At 33.7% G+C, this 18,597-nt stretch overlaps 1 protein-coding gene across 17 annotated transcripts in view; it reads right to left on the reverse strand.

Annotated features, from left to right (window-relative positions):
* Positions 1-18,597, reverse strand: part of PARD3 (par-3 family cell polarity regulator) — a 613,392-nt gene that overhangs the window by 238,712 nt on the left and 356,083 nt on the right. For 11 of the 17 annotated variants that reach the window (XM_074324700.2, XM_074324698.2, XM_074324693.2 and 8 more), the window contains 5 exons: positions 17,738-17,863; positions 16,229-16,611; positions 12,214-12,353; positions 8,856-8,984; positions 6,503-6,541 (listed from right to left, as the gene is read on the reverse strand). In XM_074324700.2, coding sequence (XP_074180801.2) covers positions 6,503-6,541; positions 8,856-8,984; positions 12,214-12,353; positions 16,229-16,611; positions 17,738-17,863 — 817 coding nt within the window. The remainder of the gene's footprint in view (positions 1-6,502; positions 6,542-8,855; positions 8,985-12,213; positions 12,354-16,228; positions 16,612-17,737; positions 17,864-18,597) is intronic. The other 6 variants (XM_074324705.2, XM_074324703.2, XM_074324704.2 and 3 more) reach the window with 1 other exon arrangement.

Raw genomic sequence — 18,597 nt, forward strand, 5'->3', positions numbered from 1 at the left:
TGAAGGGTATACTGGAGTTCTTGATACAATTCTTAAAACTTTTCTGAAAATTCTGACATTTCAGAATACTACTCCTAATAATTAACCCAAAATAATTATTTTCTATATCTATTACCATTTTTATTTTTAAAATAGACATTACTACCAACATAATCTTGAAAATAATCAGAATTGAATAGCCAAAAAAAATGATAAATTTTAAAGATATTAACTTTGTCATTGTACCACAAAAGGACAATAAAAAATAACTAAGATATATTTCCCAAGGGAAAAACATACCAAACATTAAAAAATCCTTATCTTACTACAGTAACAGTAAGCAATTTCAAATGAAATCATTAAACATTGATATAAGATTCACTATACAAAATCATTACTGTTTTTGTAAAATTATGAAATTATTAATCTATTCCAATTTTGGAATAAAATTGTTTTTTAAAAAGTTTGAGGGGCGGCCAGATAGCTCAGTTGGTTAGAGTGTGAGCTCTGAACAACAGGGTTGCGAGTTTGATTCCCACATGGGCCAGTGAGCTGCACCCTCCACAACTAGATTGAAGGACAACAACTTGGAGCTGATGGACCCTGAAGAAACACCCTGTTCCCCGATATTCCCCAATTAAAATAATAATAATAATAATTTTTTTAAATTATTAAAAAGTTTGAATCATTTGAACTCAAACTTATTTCATTGAGTTAGAAGCTTAAGATAAGTTTGATCATTTAAAGTGCTAAAAGTAGCATACATTTTACAAAATTCTTTGCGACAACAGCAACATGTGATGCTCAAAACCGAACCATTAAGGTCAACATACATTTTGTGTATGATGGTGTAAGTCTTCAAAAAAATCTCAAATTAGAAAGTTTTGTACACTTTCATGTATGTTCTCTAGAGTATCAAAATTAATCTACATTACAGACCTAGAGAAGTGTTTGATGATGCGTTCATCCCAACGAATTTGTACCAAGTTTAGATAAACATAATGACTCACAATTCTCTTCCCCGTAAGGCTCCCTATTTGCTTTCTCTGACTCAACTATTTTCTTTTATTCCCCCCAGCTTTATTGAGATATAATTGATATACAATATTGTGTTAGTTTAAGGTGTACAAAGTGCTGATTTGATAGACTCATATATTGAAAAATGATTACCACCATAGCATTAGCTAACACCTCCATCCAATCACATAATTAACATTATTTTTTGTGGTGAGAACATTTAACATCTATTGTCTTAGCAACTTTCAAGTATATACTACAGCATTGTTAACTATAATCACGATGCTGTACATGAGATTCCCCGGAACTTATTCATCCTATAACTAGAAGCTTATACTCTTTGACCAACATCTTCCCTTTCTGCCGAATCCCCAGATTTTGGGTACTACTATCCTAGTCTCTGTTTCTATGAGTTCGGCATTTTTAGATTCCACATATAAGTGAGATCATACAACATTTGTCTTTATCTGACTTATTTCTCTTAGCATAAGGCCCTTAAGGTCGATTCATATTGTTACAAATGGCAGGATGTCCCTCTTTCTCATGGCTGAATAATATTCCATTGTGTGTATATTGTGTGTGTGTGTGTGGGGGTGTATTTAAGTGTGTAAGGGTTCTCTTTTCTCCACATCCTCAGCAACACTTATTTACTATTGTCTTTTTGATGAAAGTCATTCTAACCGGTATGAGGTGATACCGCATTCTGGTTTTGAATCGCATTTCCCTGATGATTACTGATGTTGAGCATTTTTTCACTCGCTGTTGGCCATTAGTATGTCTTTTTCAGACAAATGTTTATTCAGATCCTCTGCCCATTTCTTCATCAGATGACTTATTTTTGTTGCTAGTGAGTTATATGAGCTCTTGATATATTTTGGATATTAACCTCCTATCATATATATGATCTATAAATATTTTCTCTCATTCCATAGGTTGCCTTTCAATTTTGTTGATTGTTTCCTTTGCTGTGCAGAAGCTTTTACATTTGATTTAGTCCCATCTGTTAATTTTTCTTTTGTTGCCTTTACTTTTGTCAAATCTAAAAAAATCATTCCCAAGACCAATGTCAAGGAGCATACCCCATATGTTTTCTTCTAGGAGTTTTATGGATTCACGTCTTACATTCAAATCTTTAATCTATTTTGAGTTGAATTTTGTGTACAGTATAAAATAGAGGTCCAGTTTCTTCTTTTGCATACTACTATCAAGTTTTCTCACCATCATTTAGTGAAGAGATTGACCTTTCCCCACTAAATATTCTTTGCTTTTTTGTCATAAATTGATACACATATGTGTTTATTTCCAGGCTCTCTATTCTGTTCCATGATCTATGCATCTGTTTTTATGTCAATACGACACTGTTTTCATTTCTGTAGCTTTATAATATAGTTTGAAATAAGGACATGTGATGCCTTCAGTTTTGTTGCTCATTTTTAGGATTGCTTTGGCACGTGGGTTTTTTTTGGGTTCCAGGTAAATTTTAGGATTTTTTTTTTATTTCTGTGAAAAATGCCATAGAATTTTGATAGAGATTGCAGTGATTCTGTAGAACACTTTGGGTAGAACTGACATTTTAACATTAATTTTTCAAATGCATGAGCATGAAATATATTTCCATTTACTTGTGGCATCTTCAACTTCTTTTATCATTCATTGTCTTACAGTCTTCAGGGTATAGATCTTTCACCTTTTTTACTTAAATTTATTCCAAAGTATTTTATTTTATTTTATTGATGCTAATGAAAATGGAATTGTTTTTTAATTTCTTCTACTGTTTTCTCATACAGTGGGGTCAATATGGTAGCATTTACTTGATCTACTACAACCGTTAGTTAAATGAACCTATTAATGACCATACTTATTGCCCTGCTCATCAAATTTCTGAATCAATGCTATAACTTTCTGAAGTTAGCCTATCAAGATGCCTCCTGATCTTCAGGGAGGTTCCAAAAGACTCTCCAATGTATCCCTGCAGGTTCTATAGGGAGAACCCACTAACTGTTAGTGAAACACATTTTGCGTTAATGACATTTACGCATGTAGTATATCTTATCTCTAAGGTCTAGTAAGATCTCTAAACTATATTGTTTTCTAAAGCTCTACTTTATCACATAGTCCTAGATTTGTTTAACACACAATTATATTCTTAGGAGGATCTTACTGAAAAGTTCTTGGAGGGTTCACTCAGCAAGCTTGCATTATTCCTATTTGAAACCCCAAGAAGAAACCAGCACTTTGGGAAGTCAAAACCTGGCCAGTAGGTAAACTCATTATGTTACTGTGATATCAATTTTAGATGTCAACTTGGAAGGTGTTTTGGATGAGATTAATATTTAAAGTGGTAAACTCTGAATAAAACAGAAAGCCCTCCAAAATATGGGTGGCCTCATCCAATCCGTTAAAGGCCTGAACAGAACAGAAAGGCCTGTCTGAGAAAGGTGTAAGTCTCCAGTAGATTGACTTCCATCTGCATCTGCACCATCGGCTCCCTGGGTCTCAAGCCTTGCTAGCTTCCACCATCACACAAGAAAATTTGTTATACTAAATCTTCCTATAGATACACACGTCCTATTGGTTCAGTTTCTATGGAGACCCTTAATATGCCCATGAATGACTTATCTAACCCGAATATCCATAAGAGAGTGCCCTATATCAAGTGAAGAAGGTTTTCAGAGGCAAAGGAGTTTGTTCAGGACATGGAGCAAGTGACCGTGAGACTTTACTGCAAAATTCAGCTTTTTCGATCCAATTTTGAATAGGTAACCTAAAACTAGAGTTTCTAATCTCCCACTCTTATTAATTAATACAACACTTAGAAGATGCAAAGGAAATTTACATTATAAAAATTCAAAAGGTCTGTTAACTACTGACCCTACTCATCTACCTAATGAACTTTCTTTTTAATTTCTCACACTAAATCAGTTATGGATCATTGTAACAATCAACCAACCAACAAATGAATTAAGATTTATGACATACGTGTTTTTAAGGTGCTTACAATCACATGAAAATTTAAATAATACCATAGAACTTCAAGACTTAAATGAATTTAATGACTTGCCATCGAAAGGTATAAAAAGTGGCAGAGACCCTGGAAGCCAATTTTTTAAATTAAAAGTTTAACATGAAGACTTTAACAACACAAAATGGTACTGCATACACAGCAAGAGCAGAAAGAGAGGCACAGATGTAAAAGGATAATTTTAAAACAAGAAACCAAATAAAAAACATTTGTAAAACACTCTTCGAAGTTTTTAATTTATTTGGAAAACTCTCATCAGAAAAAAATTCCATTTGTAATTGGAAAACAGACAGTATGCGTATGTCTAATACTTCCTTTGTCAAGGAGACTGAATTGTCATTTGCTCTGGCATGCTGTCATGAATACACAGGGCTCGTGGGTGAGGAGTGGATTGGAATGGACCTTGCATTCTCAATGGAATATCACATTTAAAGCCAATGCTGCTGCTTCCCCTTAGTGATTGAAAAGTTCAGGGCTAATCATCAATTTCCTCACCAGGACTGACTAAATATTTTGAAAGAACATGCTTATCTTTACTGCTTATAGTATCATTTGCCATCTCAGATTGCTGTAAGCATTAACAGATGTAGTTTATGTGCAAAGTCATTCTGTTTTCCAAAAAGTTCTATGATATTAAGATTTTAACAACAAAGGAGTAGTTCTTTACCCAGGGATCACATTGCAAAATGTTTCCCCCATCTAGCATTTAATTTGTAACTATTCCATGTTATGGTTATTGCTATACAAGTACACACACACACACACACACACACACACAAAATCTATCAATCTATTTATTATCTAATTACATTTTGGCTTTTTCACACTTGGACAACATTTACTATCCAAAGAGTTTCATGTATTTTCTCTCAATACTTTTCAGTACTTTTTCCAGGTTTAATTTCATAATCAACTGGGATTTATTGTAGCATATAGTTAACAAAAGGAATGTAACTTTTTAAAGTGAATGGCCAATTGCTTGAAACATTTAAAAAAACATCCCTTACCACTTTTTTGAAATGCCACCTTTAGCATACATGCACATACTTATACACACCAGATCTGTTTCTATCATCACTAATGTGTTTAAATGATCTGTCTATTCCGATAATAACATCATGTTATTTTATTGTAGTTTTACAGTACTTTTTGTCATTATTATTGTCTTTTAAAATAGTATAAAACACTCTTGTACCCATCTTATTCTTTAGAATCAATCTGTCCGATTTCCCCTCAGCTTTCAACCCACCCCACCATACACACACACACACACACAAATACCACTGCGAGTATAAATAGCTATCACTAACCTACTGATTTTAGAAATAAGAAATTAAGGCTATGAATTTTCTACAACCCATACTTATGAACGCGTAATAATTTCAAGGGTTGTTTACTGTTTTTCTTCTGAGGTCTGATTTGTCGTCCATCTTTGTAATTATGTAATATTTGAAAATAACATTTTGTTTCCTTCTTAGGCACAAGGTTTGTCTATGAATGTGCAAAAAAAAATTCAAACTTGTTAATTATGTTATTCAATTTTTTCATATTCTTACCTTTTTTGTCTACCAAATATGACAATTTTTTGAAAAATGCATATTAGTATCACCCATGTGGATATGGCTTTATTAAATTTTCTTTCTACTTACAAGAGTTTGGGAATGATGTGATTTATGCTATGGTTTTTGATGTGTAATAGGTCCTAACTGTTAGAATTTCTACCAGATGATATTATGAATCAATATAGACACCCTCGCTTTTATCCCCCATGCAGAGCATCCACACTAAAATGATACGCTCAGAGACTGATATGCCAATTCTTATTTTTATGTTAGTATTGCCTGCTAGAACTCAACTTACTCCTTTATTTCCAGTCTGTATTAGGGTTATCTTCTAAACAGGGCATAACTATGTTTGCATTTTAATCAAAGCTGTGAGTACTTACTTTTACTAAGAGAAATCACTCTCTTATAATATGCTATACTAACGTATAATAAATAAAATATTTATAAGTTAAGACAACTAGTATTCTAGTTCAATTAGACATTTTATTTTTCCTGCTTATGATACATTTTTATTGTGCTTTTAGTTTTAGCCCTTCTTATTTTTTCTGTGCCTGAATCATTTTCTTTTTTTTCACTTTGTAGCCACTTACAGCATTTCACAACTCATGGAGTCCTTTACATATATGTGAAACTACTAAGTTCACCAATTTTTGATCCCTCTTATTACGCAGGTAATAGAAAACTACTCTAATCGCTCTCTCTTTTTTATCCCTGTCTGACCCAAAAATAATCACGAAATATTCTGTATTTGGGATAGTATCAGTAAGTAACCTTAAGACCGCTTTGGAATTTAATAAATCTATGTAATATCTATTATGAGCCAGGAAAAGGGAGGACAAGTTAACTTAGTATTTAATTAGTAAATAGTTCCATTTATCTTTTCAACATCTCTGCATCCTACAAAAGACAAAACTCTTACCGTTTCTTTTGGAATCTGCATCTGGCTTGGCTCTGCATTCTAGAAGAATTGAAGAAAAACATAAATACAGACTGACCAAAGCCATCTTCAACACACAGGGACACAAAGATTTACTTTAAAAGAAATTTTGGTGGTTCTTAAAATCCACAAAACATATAGAGGGTGATTATATTCTGGCTGATGTGTTACTCTGCCTTCCAAACTTTTCCCTGGTGCGGTTACACTATCTTGTGTGGCTGTGTGTGTGTGTTTTAAGAAATTTTCCTAGATGTAAGTTTTTACTTGCTCATTCATAGTACATCATGAAATTATTATTTGGAGGAAAACAAATCTCAACTAACTGCTTTCCTATTCGTAGCACTGCTTCTAATTCTTTAAAAATTTTCCCAACTAAGTCTGTTATAAGGTATATTATAATTTGATAGCTAGACTAGATAATAACAGTCTAGCTGTATTATACTATAAAATATTATACTATACACAAGTATTATATTATAAAATATTACACAGGTTTGAAATGTGATTTTTTTCACCTATTTACAGAATTGCTTTAAAGACATAGATAGTTATAAGGTTAATTTATAAAAAAAGGCACATATTGATAAAAGTATTTCATTTCAGACACAGAATTTAAATGCAGACACCGCAAACAGAGGAAAAGAGTTTTGTGAATTGGATTCAAACATCACTTTACATGCCCACTTTAAGTTTTCAGAATTTCAGTCTTTTAAATCTTGAAAAGCAGCTGCAACATGAATAACAGACTGACGGCCTACTGGCTCACTCCTTAATGAAAAGCTCACAAGCAATAAATTAAATAACCAAGAAAAAAAAAAGTAGGCAGCAGAAGGGGAAGACAGAAGCCTGGAAGATCAAAATTGGACAAGAAGAACCTGAATAACCCTAAGCTGGCTGCATGTTGGCACTAACTCTGGAAAGGCTGCTTAAGAGCAGTGTGTGAGCTTTGGCAATCGAATAATGCCATTACCCAGCCAGGCTCAGATATACTGGGGAAGAATGAAACCTCCATCAAACCCTATCTAAAGCTTGGTTGTTGTTTTTGTAAGTGCTAATTTACAATTTAATAGAGACATCTCCAGATTTAGGATCAGGTGGCATTTTAAGCACAAAATTGGATAACAGTAGGGGGAAAAGAAAACTCAATTGAATGAGAAATAATGCATTAATCATTTTAAAATAGAAATACAAAGTTTTCTACTATTTTTCAAAATCTACTTAAAATGCAAGTGTTTATTTTTCAGCTTTATCAAAATCTAAAATTTCAACGAAATCGCAGTAAATTTTAGATCTGTTTTTAACCAAGGGATGGGATATTCCTACAACTAAAATTTATCTGATTTATAATAAAAGAAACATTTTATTAACCATGACGCATTCATACTTGAAGCATTAGCCTAAGAGCTATAGGACAAATTTGGGAACTGTGCCCCTAAAGCCTTGCCACTCTAGTATATACAGATTAACTGTTTTTTAGATAAAGATAAAAGCTAGCTGAAAGAGACGTCAAATGTTATAAAACAACCCAACTAGAATCAGTTTTTGAATTATTTAAAATACCACTTGTACTTGAAGTAAAACAATCTTCACACCACATCAAAAGAGAAAGGTGACCCCTCCAGTTATATATAAAGGAAACCACTTTTTGCAGAAAAACACTCAGAACTATGTCAACTTAATATGCATATTTCCTTCACTCCAATACTATGGAAATACCCTATCTAATATTTAGCTATATTGAGATACCTGTATGTATAAAAAGTAAAATAATTTGCAAAACAAATGGCTTTTCATTTCATCTGTCATTCCAAATGTTTATATTAGTAATTAATGGCCATGGGCTTACTGACACTCAGGTCTCTTTATTTTCAATAATAACATTTAATTAAGGTACTCCATTTCATACAACAATCATGCATCTTTATTTGGCTTAGCTACATGTACTATGAAAATCTGAAATATGAAGATTTGTCATATGTAGTAGAGAATATGGCAAGCTTTCAACAACAGCCTTTGAAGTGACAGTTATGAATTAATCGATGTGTCTGTATTCAATCAGTCCATCTGAAAGCATTCAGTAATAAACATTTGCTGTCCTAGGAAATATCCCAGCAATTTGATTTTGAAATACTCCTACACTCAACATTGTGGATATCTATTTCCAAAACTAAGGAAATATGAGAAAAGAATGCTTTTATTAAGTAAAGGTTGAAAGACACATAGAATAGAGAAACTGCTTAGAAAATGTCTCAATAAACATTGGCCATCAGGTACCTAGCCCAGATCCCTGGCACATGTGCATCAGAAAAGTTTCATCTGCTCTACATTTACACACCAGTTCCCTTGGGTGGAAGGCATCTTCTTGGCGAAAGACCAGAAGGCTCACAGTCCCTTCCATCTTGGTGCTTCTCAACAGGGAAACAACTTCCTCTTGGGATTTGCCTGCTAAATCTACTCCATTTACCTAAAACAAATAAAAAGTTTTGAGCTGCAATTCTGTGCAAACGGATAGAAGAAAAGACACACATTCAAGAACTGATCGTGTCTGCTATGAAACATAACTCATTTCGTGGTAAATTCTGCATGATCTGAGAACCACCAGGCCACTATGGCTAATAAGGAAATGCAGACCGGGTATCTAGAAGTGAGATACGAAGTAGTAAATCTTTCAGGGCTCATCAATAAACCAAAAGCTACAGCCACCAGAGCATTAACAAGTAATGAGTAATAAGCAAATATACTTAAAATGTCAAGTTAACACAAAACTTCATAGCTTTTAACTGAGATATCTTAATTGGCTTTGTGTAACAGGTTTTCTTACATCGAAAAAAAAAGTGTGGCTTTTACAGTAGGTAGTGAAAACATACTAAAAAATATTTCGGTATAAATATTTTAACTTTAAATGAAATTGTACTAAAAATTATGAAGATAACCATTTACCCCTAAAAGGCAAACAAACATTAAAGAAGAATCTCTACAAACTAATCATAACATTTTTGCAGGGATAGCAATATTTTATCTTAATATCTCTCAATGTTTTAAGAGAATTCTACCAGAAAAAAGGGGATTTGAAACAACCAATTTCTAGGGAATCTCATCATTTTTATCTTGTAGAAAGTATAATATCATCAGAAAGCACTACATGCTCAACAGAAATGAGAGTGGAAGTTGCTTTTAAAAAGTATTCTAGGTGCAGCCATATGGCTCAGGTGGTTAGAGCACCGACTCTCAACAACAGGGCTGCCGGTTCGAATCACACATGGGCCAGTGAGCTGTGCCCTCCACAATTAGATTGAAGACAACAAGCTGCCGCTGAGCATCCAGAGGGGCAGCCGGATGGTTCAGTTGGTTAGAGCGTGAGCTCTCAACAAGGTTCCCTGGTTCAATTCCCACATGGGATGGTGGGCTGTGCCCCCTGCAACTAAAGATTAAAAATGGCAACTGGACTTGGAATTGAGCTACGCTCTCCACAACTAGATTGAAGGACAATGACTTGGAGCTGATGAGCCCTGGAGAAACACACTGTCCCCCAATAAAAATTACACACACACACACACACACACACACACACACACACAATATTATTTTCTTTAGATAAAAATAACATTTTATCTAAGGCAATTAGGTATATTATTTAAATTGTAATATCAAAATCTTCCTGTAGTTAGAATATGTTTTGGAACCCTTCTCCCTCTGCTAAAAACCATTTTATATAGCTCAATACACTACTATTAAGGGATTGCAAAAAACAGATAAGTAATAACATGTTCAGAGAAAGCAAAAAAGTTCTCAATAATAATTAAAAAGTCACTTGATTTTTTTAATAATGTATGCTTACAGATATCCAGATACTCGGAAAAACTGCCACAGAAATGTTGATATTGCTATAGATATAACTACAGATCCAGAGAGTCAGATTTAAAACAAGTGAAAATGTAGTTTCAGTTTTAAGCAAGTTGATAGCTATAGAAAATAAAGCCTAACTGTGAAGAAACACAAGTTGCAGGCCCTTCCCATTGCTCAAAAAGGAAGACAAGTCTTTGTGATGTATTGAAAGTAAAGCAATTATGTGATGGAAGAGAGACTCAAAAGTAAAGTGATTTCCTTTAGAAAGAAAGAAGGTGGGGGACTTGGGATGCAGGGAGAGGAGGAGGTCTGGGACAAAAGGACAGAGGCAAAGATTTTGGACTTAGAGATAAAGATTCAAATCACAGCTGAGACTCTTACTGAGTGAAACAAGCTACAACTACAAATTTGGTTGACCCTTGACCAACATGGGTTTAAACTGCGCAGGTCTACTTACACACAGATATTTTTCAATAAATATGTACAGTACTGTAAATGTATTTTCTCTTCCTTATGGTTTTCTTAATAACTTTTTTATCTAGCTTGCTTTGTTGTAAGAATACAGCACATAATAAAATAATATACAAAATATGTGTTAATCGACTATGTTATCAGTAAGGCTTCTGATCAACAGTAAGCTATCAGTAGCTAAGTTTTTAGAGAGTCAAAATTTTATATTGGGATTTTCAACTGAATGGGGGTGGGGGAGAGTGTGCCCTACCTACCCCCATTGTTCAAGGGTCAACTGTACTCACTTTAAACCCCAAGGACAGGTGGCCCTTTCCAGAAACAACACCTTAGATATAATTCATACTCAAATTTTTCCTTATATTTAGCCTCTAGCAGTGGCCCTTTAAAAAATGCTGCCACATGAACAAAACAAAAAGGAAAGAAGTACGATTTAAGACATCTAGGCCCAAAACGTAGACGCGGAAAAAATCTGGAAGTTACTCCTTGGCTCTAACACTTTTCAAGAAATCTTTAGGAGAGCTCAATCTGGAGAGTTCAAAACTATGTATGAAACTACAAGTAAAGGAAAGAGGATAATGTCATAAAAGTGTACGTTAACATTAGAATTTGAATACTAGCTATTAGGTTAGTGCAAAAGTAGTTGCGGTTTAAAAGGTTAAAAATAACTGTAAAAAACCATAATTACTTTTGCATCAACCTAATAGTAATTAGGAAACTATCTGCTGCTAAGAATACAGACTATGACTTTCTGATGAAAACAATGAAAAAAAGGCTAATAAAGTATATTTTTTCTCAATACTTCTCCCCTTTATTTCTGTATGCACAAAAATTCACACAAATAGAAATTCTGTATGTTTATGTATGTCAAAGATAGCATCAAAGGCCAATACACGGAAACTCATGAGTTACAGAAAGGAAATTTTGAAAAATTATTTCTTTTATTCTGACATTTGATTTTTATGTCTCAGTTCATGTTCCAAGCTGCCATTTGAAAATTTCCTTGTTCCTCTCATCAAGACACACTATTTTCACTAATTTCATTTGTCTCAGTTCGGATTACAAAGTAGATAACATTTTTATATTGCCAGACATAAATTTAAACCCATCTAGAAATATAACCTAATAGACACTGTACTTAAATAATGACAAAATGATATCTCATAAACCAAATGTCTGAGTAACTCAAAATTTAAGTATTCTAAACAAAACGATATTTCTTATCACACAACATGGAACAATATAAAAGTAAAGCAGAAACACATTGTTTTATGATGTATACTTCCACTAAAATAGATAATTTAGTTTCACATTTTATGAAAATATTAAAAATAACTTTTCAAGAATTATGGAGCTTCTGACTTAGAGAAGTCTCTTACCTCTATAAGTCGATCTCCTGCCTTAAGTCGGCCATCTTGGATGGCAGCCCCTCTGGGGAGGATGTTTTTCACATAAATTGGAGCTGAGCCACCTATTGTTACATCTCGGGAAGTGATGCTGAATCCCAAACCTTCTGTACCTAAATATATAGCAGAAAAAAATTTAGTAAATACAATGAGACATCTTGAACTTTATAGGTATATTATACATAAAAGATTTGTTATGACTTTCAACTACCAATTTGACATTTTGTAACTTTTACAATGGCCTACATTTCTTTTAATATGTTAAAAGTTGTAATAGATTTTTCAAAATAGACTAAGTTCTGAAAGGTTTAATTATCAAAATTCATTAGTCTGAGAAGAAATGGGAATCTACTCAAAGACAGATAGATGAAAGGTAATATACAAATATACAAATGCGCTTGCTAAAAGTTTTTAAATGTCTAAATCTTTGATTATAAAAATTAATTCTTTACACAAAAAAGTTCTGTTAAAACCCATGGTATCTCAAATAGCAGCTATTATTGTACAATAATGGTATCTAGATTTGACAGGTAGGTGGTCGAGCAAACGAAGAGAAAATATTCAGGAAGATGAAAAATAGTCCCAGCAACCCACTGACAGGATGAACCATATTATCTTTGCCTAGTTCTCTTCTAACTCTCCTAAATCTGACCATGTATATTTCTGAAAAAATGTCATGGTCATGGTCAGATGTATATTTTTTGAGAAATATACATGGTCAGATTTAGGAGAGTTAGAAGGGGAGGAGCAAATTACCCAGTGAAGAACCCATCACAGATCATAGCTACCAAGACTGAGGGTCATCATATCACATTTATAGGTACTGAAATTAATGAGGCATTTATAAATTACTGTGCTGGTTTGTTTAATTTAAATTCTAAGTTCGTTGGCAGCTTTCTTGACAGGCACTCTCATACACTTAACACAGTGTAGAAAAAGGTTATATGTCACTAGAACCAACATGCAATAAGCCAAAATGAGCCAAGAAAAAATGTGAAGATAATGACAAATTTGTAATGAATCACGGAATTTTTATAACACTTCTAATAATGATTAATTTCTACTAGAGCTTTTCAAAAACTTAAGATATCAGGTTCTATTTCAGTTAAAATGGTATTAGGACAACTACTTGCCCACTATGAGAAGAATAAAGAGATATGTAAAAGCAAAAAATCTAAAGAATACATTAATTTGATGCAGCACTCAGTACAAAACTATAAGCAAGAGTAGAATGGTATAAGCCAACAAACAAATATAGGCAAATAAACATGCAAGAAAAAGTGGGTTAAAGAATAAACAAAGTAGAAATAAAGAAAACACTCAATAATTACAACTATAACAAAACCTACTGTAAATATTCTCAAGTTCAAACAAAACATTCATTTCCTGCAAGTCTAAAGTCACAATTAGGTGCTGGACTGAAATCTTCTGAGTGAAGACTTGAATGGCATATTGTCTCTATGAAATTTTCCTAATTATTCTGCTGGGACTTTTCCATATGTCTCTGTGCTTTCATGAAACTCTAATGACTTGCAATAACATTTATTAAGAAAGAATTCTAAATTATTCTCCTTTTGCAATATTAATTTGTATGAACTATAAAAACTGCTATATGGACCTTCATATTATTAAAATATCAGCAGTAACCCCTAAATCTGTAAGCTCAAAGTTCAGGCAATGACCTTTAAAAGAAAGATAAATAGATATCAATTTTCATTTAACAAAGCCAACAAAACATTTTGCACTGACTGAAACAGATTACTGACCTTCTCCTCTAACTTTATTTAAAAAGCTAATTTCTACAAAAGAGCAGAGTATTTGAGAATGCCAAAATGGCAATAAATATTAAGAAATCATAATTATGGAAGCAAGTACATAGGAGCTACTGTACTTTGTAATGTCATATGACATAGTTCGAAAATTATGCCAAAGAATCATTATAATGAAAGCTTCTCTTTTTAGGTACTTAGAATTGATCTCAGTTTATGAAGAGCTTCTGTCAAAGTATGTCAGTTCACTTTGAACTCAATTTAAAGTTTAATATTGACATACCTTATATTTTTGATGTACTTCATTAAAAATGTTAAATGTAACATAATTGGGGAAAATATTATGTTAACTACAATGAAAACTTGTTCAATTCTCATACAGCCATTACTAAAATAGCTGTATTTAGTACTGATCAAAGACAACCAGTACTCTTCAGTATATTTTTATATAATATTTATAAGTACTGTCAAGAAAGCACAGGCAGTTTTTACCTTTTGTCATACATTCTCACAGTCAACAAATTAAAATCAAGATAGACCTCAGACTCTATACATCATTTAGATTACTCAAGATCAGAAAAATGTTTTTAAAAAAATCATTGTTTCTATATTTCTTATGTTGAGTAGTCTTTCTAAATTGGCTTATGTAAAATGTAATCATAGCTTTTCAAACGCTATTAAAAATGTTAGTTTCTATATTCAAAACAATCATTCTTTTAATGGGTAATAAAATTTCACTTCATTTAAAAAGTTTACATTGTAGCATAAAATATACATATTTTATGTAGCTAAAATAATTGTGTCAAAAACTGTAATAAATTAAATATGCCTCTACCTGTGTAAAAGAACAAAGATACTTATGAACTAATATCTTTATGACAATAGCCAAGTAAAATATTTTTCCTTTGTTGAGAAACCCCAAGCAGATTTTTATCTTTCATACAACTCTATTTGTGGTTCTTAATATGTTTTTGCTTAAAAACTAGGGCCTGAGTAAAGAAAAAGGAAGAAAGAGATCTGATATTTTGCTCATTAGGAATTAACAGAGCTATAAGAGGTTTACGCTGCTATGACTCTGTATTTGTAATGGGTTTCAAAAGTGGAGTAAAGCTGTCAATTTTTGATCCCGTCAACCAAGTATGTGGAGCTTAAAAGCGAGGAACCAGAAATAAGGAACGTGTGGTTCACGTAAAGTTCAATGTAAGAATATTATTTAGAAAGGAAATAGGAATCTCAGAGTTTACAAGCTTGTAAACCCTACCCCAAATGGAAAGAAAATGGTCTAAATGTCAGGATATGGAATATGTTCTAGTAAGAATTTGCTGCCAACAGCAGCCACGTGACTTGAGGAAATCACTAAACCTATCTTGAATTCATTTCCATCTCACTGTGGGAACTGGTTGAGCTCATAAAAAGAGAAATATTCTTATAATGACATCATTATGAAAGACACGATTTAAAAATATATCAAAATGATCAACTAAAATAGATGATTAATAGCAAAAGTGTATCTCAGTGCCAGAAGAGGACAGCAGTTGGAAATCAGAAAATCAAGTCTAGCATTGAACTGTATTTTTTATGTTTTTCAGATTCATTTTGCTATATAAAAATTAAAATGTTCAGAGAATAAGGCTTTAAAAAATAAGTTTACCTGATGAAGGTAGCCATTACTCCTGAAGTGAAATCATTAACAACAAAGGAAAATGGTTTCAGGATGTAACATTTAAACCCAAAACAACAGTGTGGATTTGACTGTTTTGATCGGCCCACTTGATGTCCAATACAGCCCTCAAAGAGGACTTTAGAGGTCTTCCATTTCAACCCCATTATTTTGGTGGTGGGAAGTGATTGATTCCTTTGAGTGGCTCCTGGTAGAATGTGGAAAAGCTAGGCCATTGTTCCAGAATATTACATTGTTTCCCTTTCTTCAGGTGACAAAGGACATTGTAATGGGCCTTGCTAATTCTTTATTGCATCCACTGTACATCAGTTTATTTCTTTAACTATCCCCTTCCCATAGACGATAAATCCTTGTGTACAGGAAGCATAGTTTTCCATTTTGGCCTCTTCCATGACTCAGACACAATGTTAAATACTTTTTAAAACACGACAGTATCACATCATTTCTTTGACAAAATGGGATGAAACTTAGGGTGCTCTGGGTTAGGGGGTTGACTTTTACAATGAATTTCATCAAACAAAAACAAGATAGGCCGTACCTTTCTTAAGCTGGATATTAAGTCTCTTGCCTATTTTTTTGGTGTTATAACCACTGCTTATATTTGTACTAAATACACTCTGTGGTGCTGGGGCTGGCGCAGACGGCGGTTTCCCGGAGGGCTGTGTGCTGTGAGGTAGTCGTGGATGAGGGTCGATGTGCTCCACTGGGTGGGCCACCCGGGGCATTCTCTGCAAAGCCTGAAGCCCTGCACTGTTCACTCCTCTGTTATCAGGATACTGACTGTCAGGGCTGAAGCGGCTTGAATAGTAATTGTTCTTCTCACTTTGGGAGAGTTGTTCATACTGCTCCTTATTTGCTGCAGGAACCACATGGAACCAAATGATGGGTGTACGCATGGCCTGGCGAAACATGTGTTGTGCTCTGGGTTTGAGAGAAAGATGGGAAATTAGCAAATTAAGACTGGCAGACCAGAAGATATTATGAGCTTAACTGAGGATATTAATTAAGCAGCAAGAACTGACAGACTTTGTTGAAACTGAAAAACAAAATTCTAATATCCCATTTATCAATCAAGTTTGCAAGCACTGATAAAAGCAGAGCTGTTGGTCCAAATACAAATTTCTCATTCTCTACATAGAAATGACAAAATTATCACAACCACAGGTAAAATACTGTGCTCTCCACTGTAAATCATTAAATAATGGTTTTAAGCACAACAGAGGTATTAATTTCACTATTAACAGAAATTAAATACAACCTTCTCTCTACAACATTACCCAACACCGCTTTTAAAAATTATAAAATAGTTACTTACACATGGACCATTTGAGTTTTGGGAGAAAGAAATCTACTATAAATATGCTTACAAAACAATAGAAAGCATCTACTCATTAGTGATGGGCAAAATTAATTCAAGTCTGTGTGTACAAAAATCTCAAGAACACCCACGCTGCCTCAGTGACTCAGAATGTTAGAGGTTGTTGGCCCAATGCTATTATTCCATAAGCAGCCAGAGAAGCCGCTCCATCTCTTTCTGGTTCTGTAGTCCTTATGTCTGCTCACTCTTGCCTTGTTTTATAAGAACCGGACAACTTTTAGCTTTTTAATTGAATAGGACCTGAATCACAATAAAGAAAGTCAGAGCAGATCACAATACTATGGTTCAAAGGAGCATTGTGTGCCTACTTGTACTGAGAGACATTATATACAACAAAGTTGGAAATGTGAGTTCAAGTATATTATAATATAAGCTAGCATCCTGGTGAACTTTCCAAAAGGTGAGAAAGTAGCAAAACTGTAAAGCCTAAATTGGGCCCATAATATTTTAAGAAGCACTCTACCAATTACAGAGCATTTTGAAATATAGTCTAATGGTAGTAATTACCTGGAGTTTCATTAAATGTTTAAAAGCTAGATAATGGCAGAAAACACTCCTCTCCAGTATAAAGACAGAGATCACAGACATGTTGTGGGAAGCATTTCAACTGCCCGCACTCGATCACGCCGAAAGCATGAGAGCACAGCTGTGTCACAGGCACACACTTACTGTTCAAATCTTCTGTTTCGAAGGTCGCCATCATTAATCCTGACAATGCAATCGTTCTCATGAAAAAGGTTTTCTTGTTCAGCTTTACCACCTTTCTCCAATCGTTTTACTAATAACCCCAGGGTTCTGGAACATTAAGAATGCAAATCATTACACATGTAATATTCCCACCATGTACAATGCCCTACTGCTTTATTGCTGGTTTTATATTTACAAAGACTTCCTAATAAACGGGTGAACTAAATCGCTATTTATACATTTTTAAAATAGCACCACACAAAAATCAAAACAGTATAAATGATTTGCAGAAATGGATCCCTCAAAACATACAAGAAATTGTTTCTGGCTTGTCAGCATTACGTTTCTGAAACAAACCGTATACTTCTCTCTATGCTTAAAAATGCTTCAAACAGCTTGCCTGATGGCTCAGTGGATATCACAGTGTGGAACATGGATGAACATATATTTGTGAAGAGCTCAGATAGTTTTCTGTTTTCAGCCAGCTGGTACACTGCTGATGGCAACTCACTTCTTTCCATGAAAGTAAAGGTAAGGCGGAAAGGCCACCTCAGCGCATTGTACATTAAGAAAAGCAAACTAGGGGAGATTTCAAAAAAGAAGAGTTGCCATTCTTGGCATCTGAATTTAATAGTGCCTAATATTCTGAATTTCAAAACTGGTTAGATCTCCCAAAAGTAAGTAATTTGCTGCCATTATTCCCACTTAAAGAAAAACAGCAGAAAACCAGTGGCAGATTCAAATAATGCCAGTTACCATTCATCTCTTCAACGCATACTCAACTTTAGGTTGAAAGAAAACCCTGAATGAACTTGTAGAGACCAATGTGGAGGAGAAAAAGT

This window comes from Rhinolophus sinicus, chromosome 1 (genome assembly GCF_057876585.1).
Source record: "Rhinolophus sinicus isolate RSI-liver-muscle chromosome 1, RSI-T2T, whole genome shotgun sequence".
Classification (NCBI taxonomy): domain Eukaryota; kingdom Metazoa; phylum Chordata; class Mammalia; order Chiroptera; family Rhinolophidae; genus Rhinolophus; species Rhinolophus sinicus.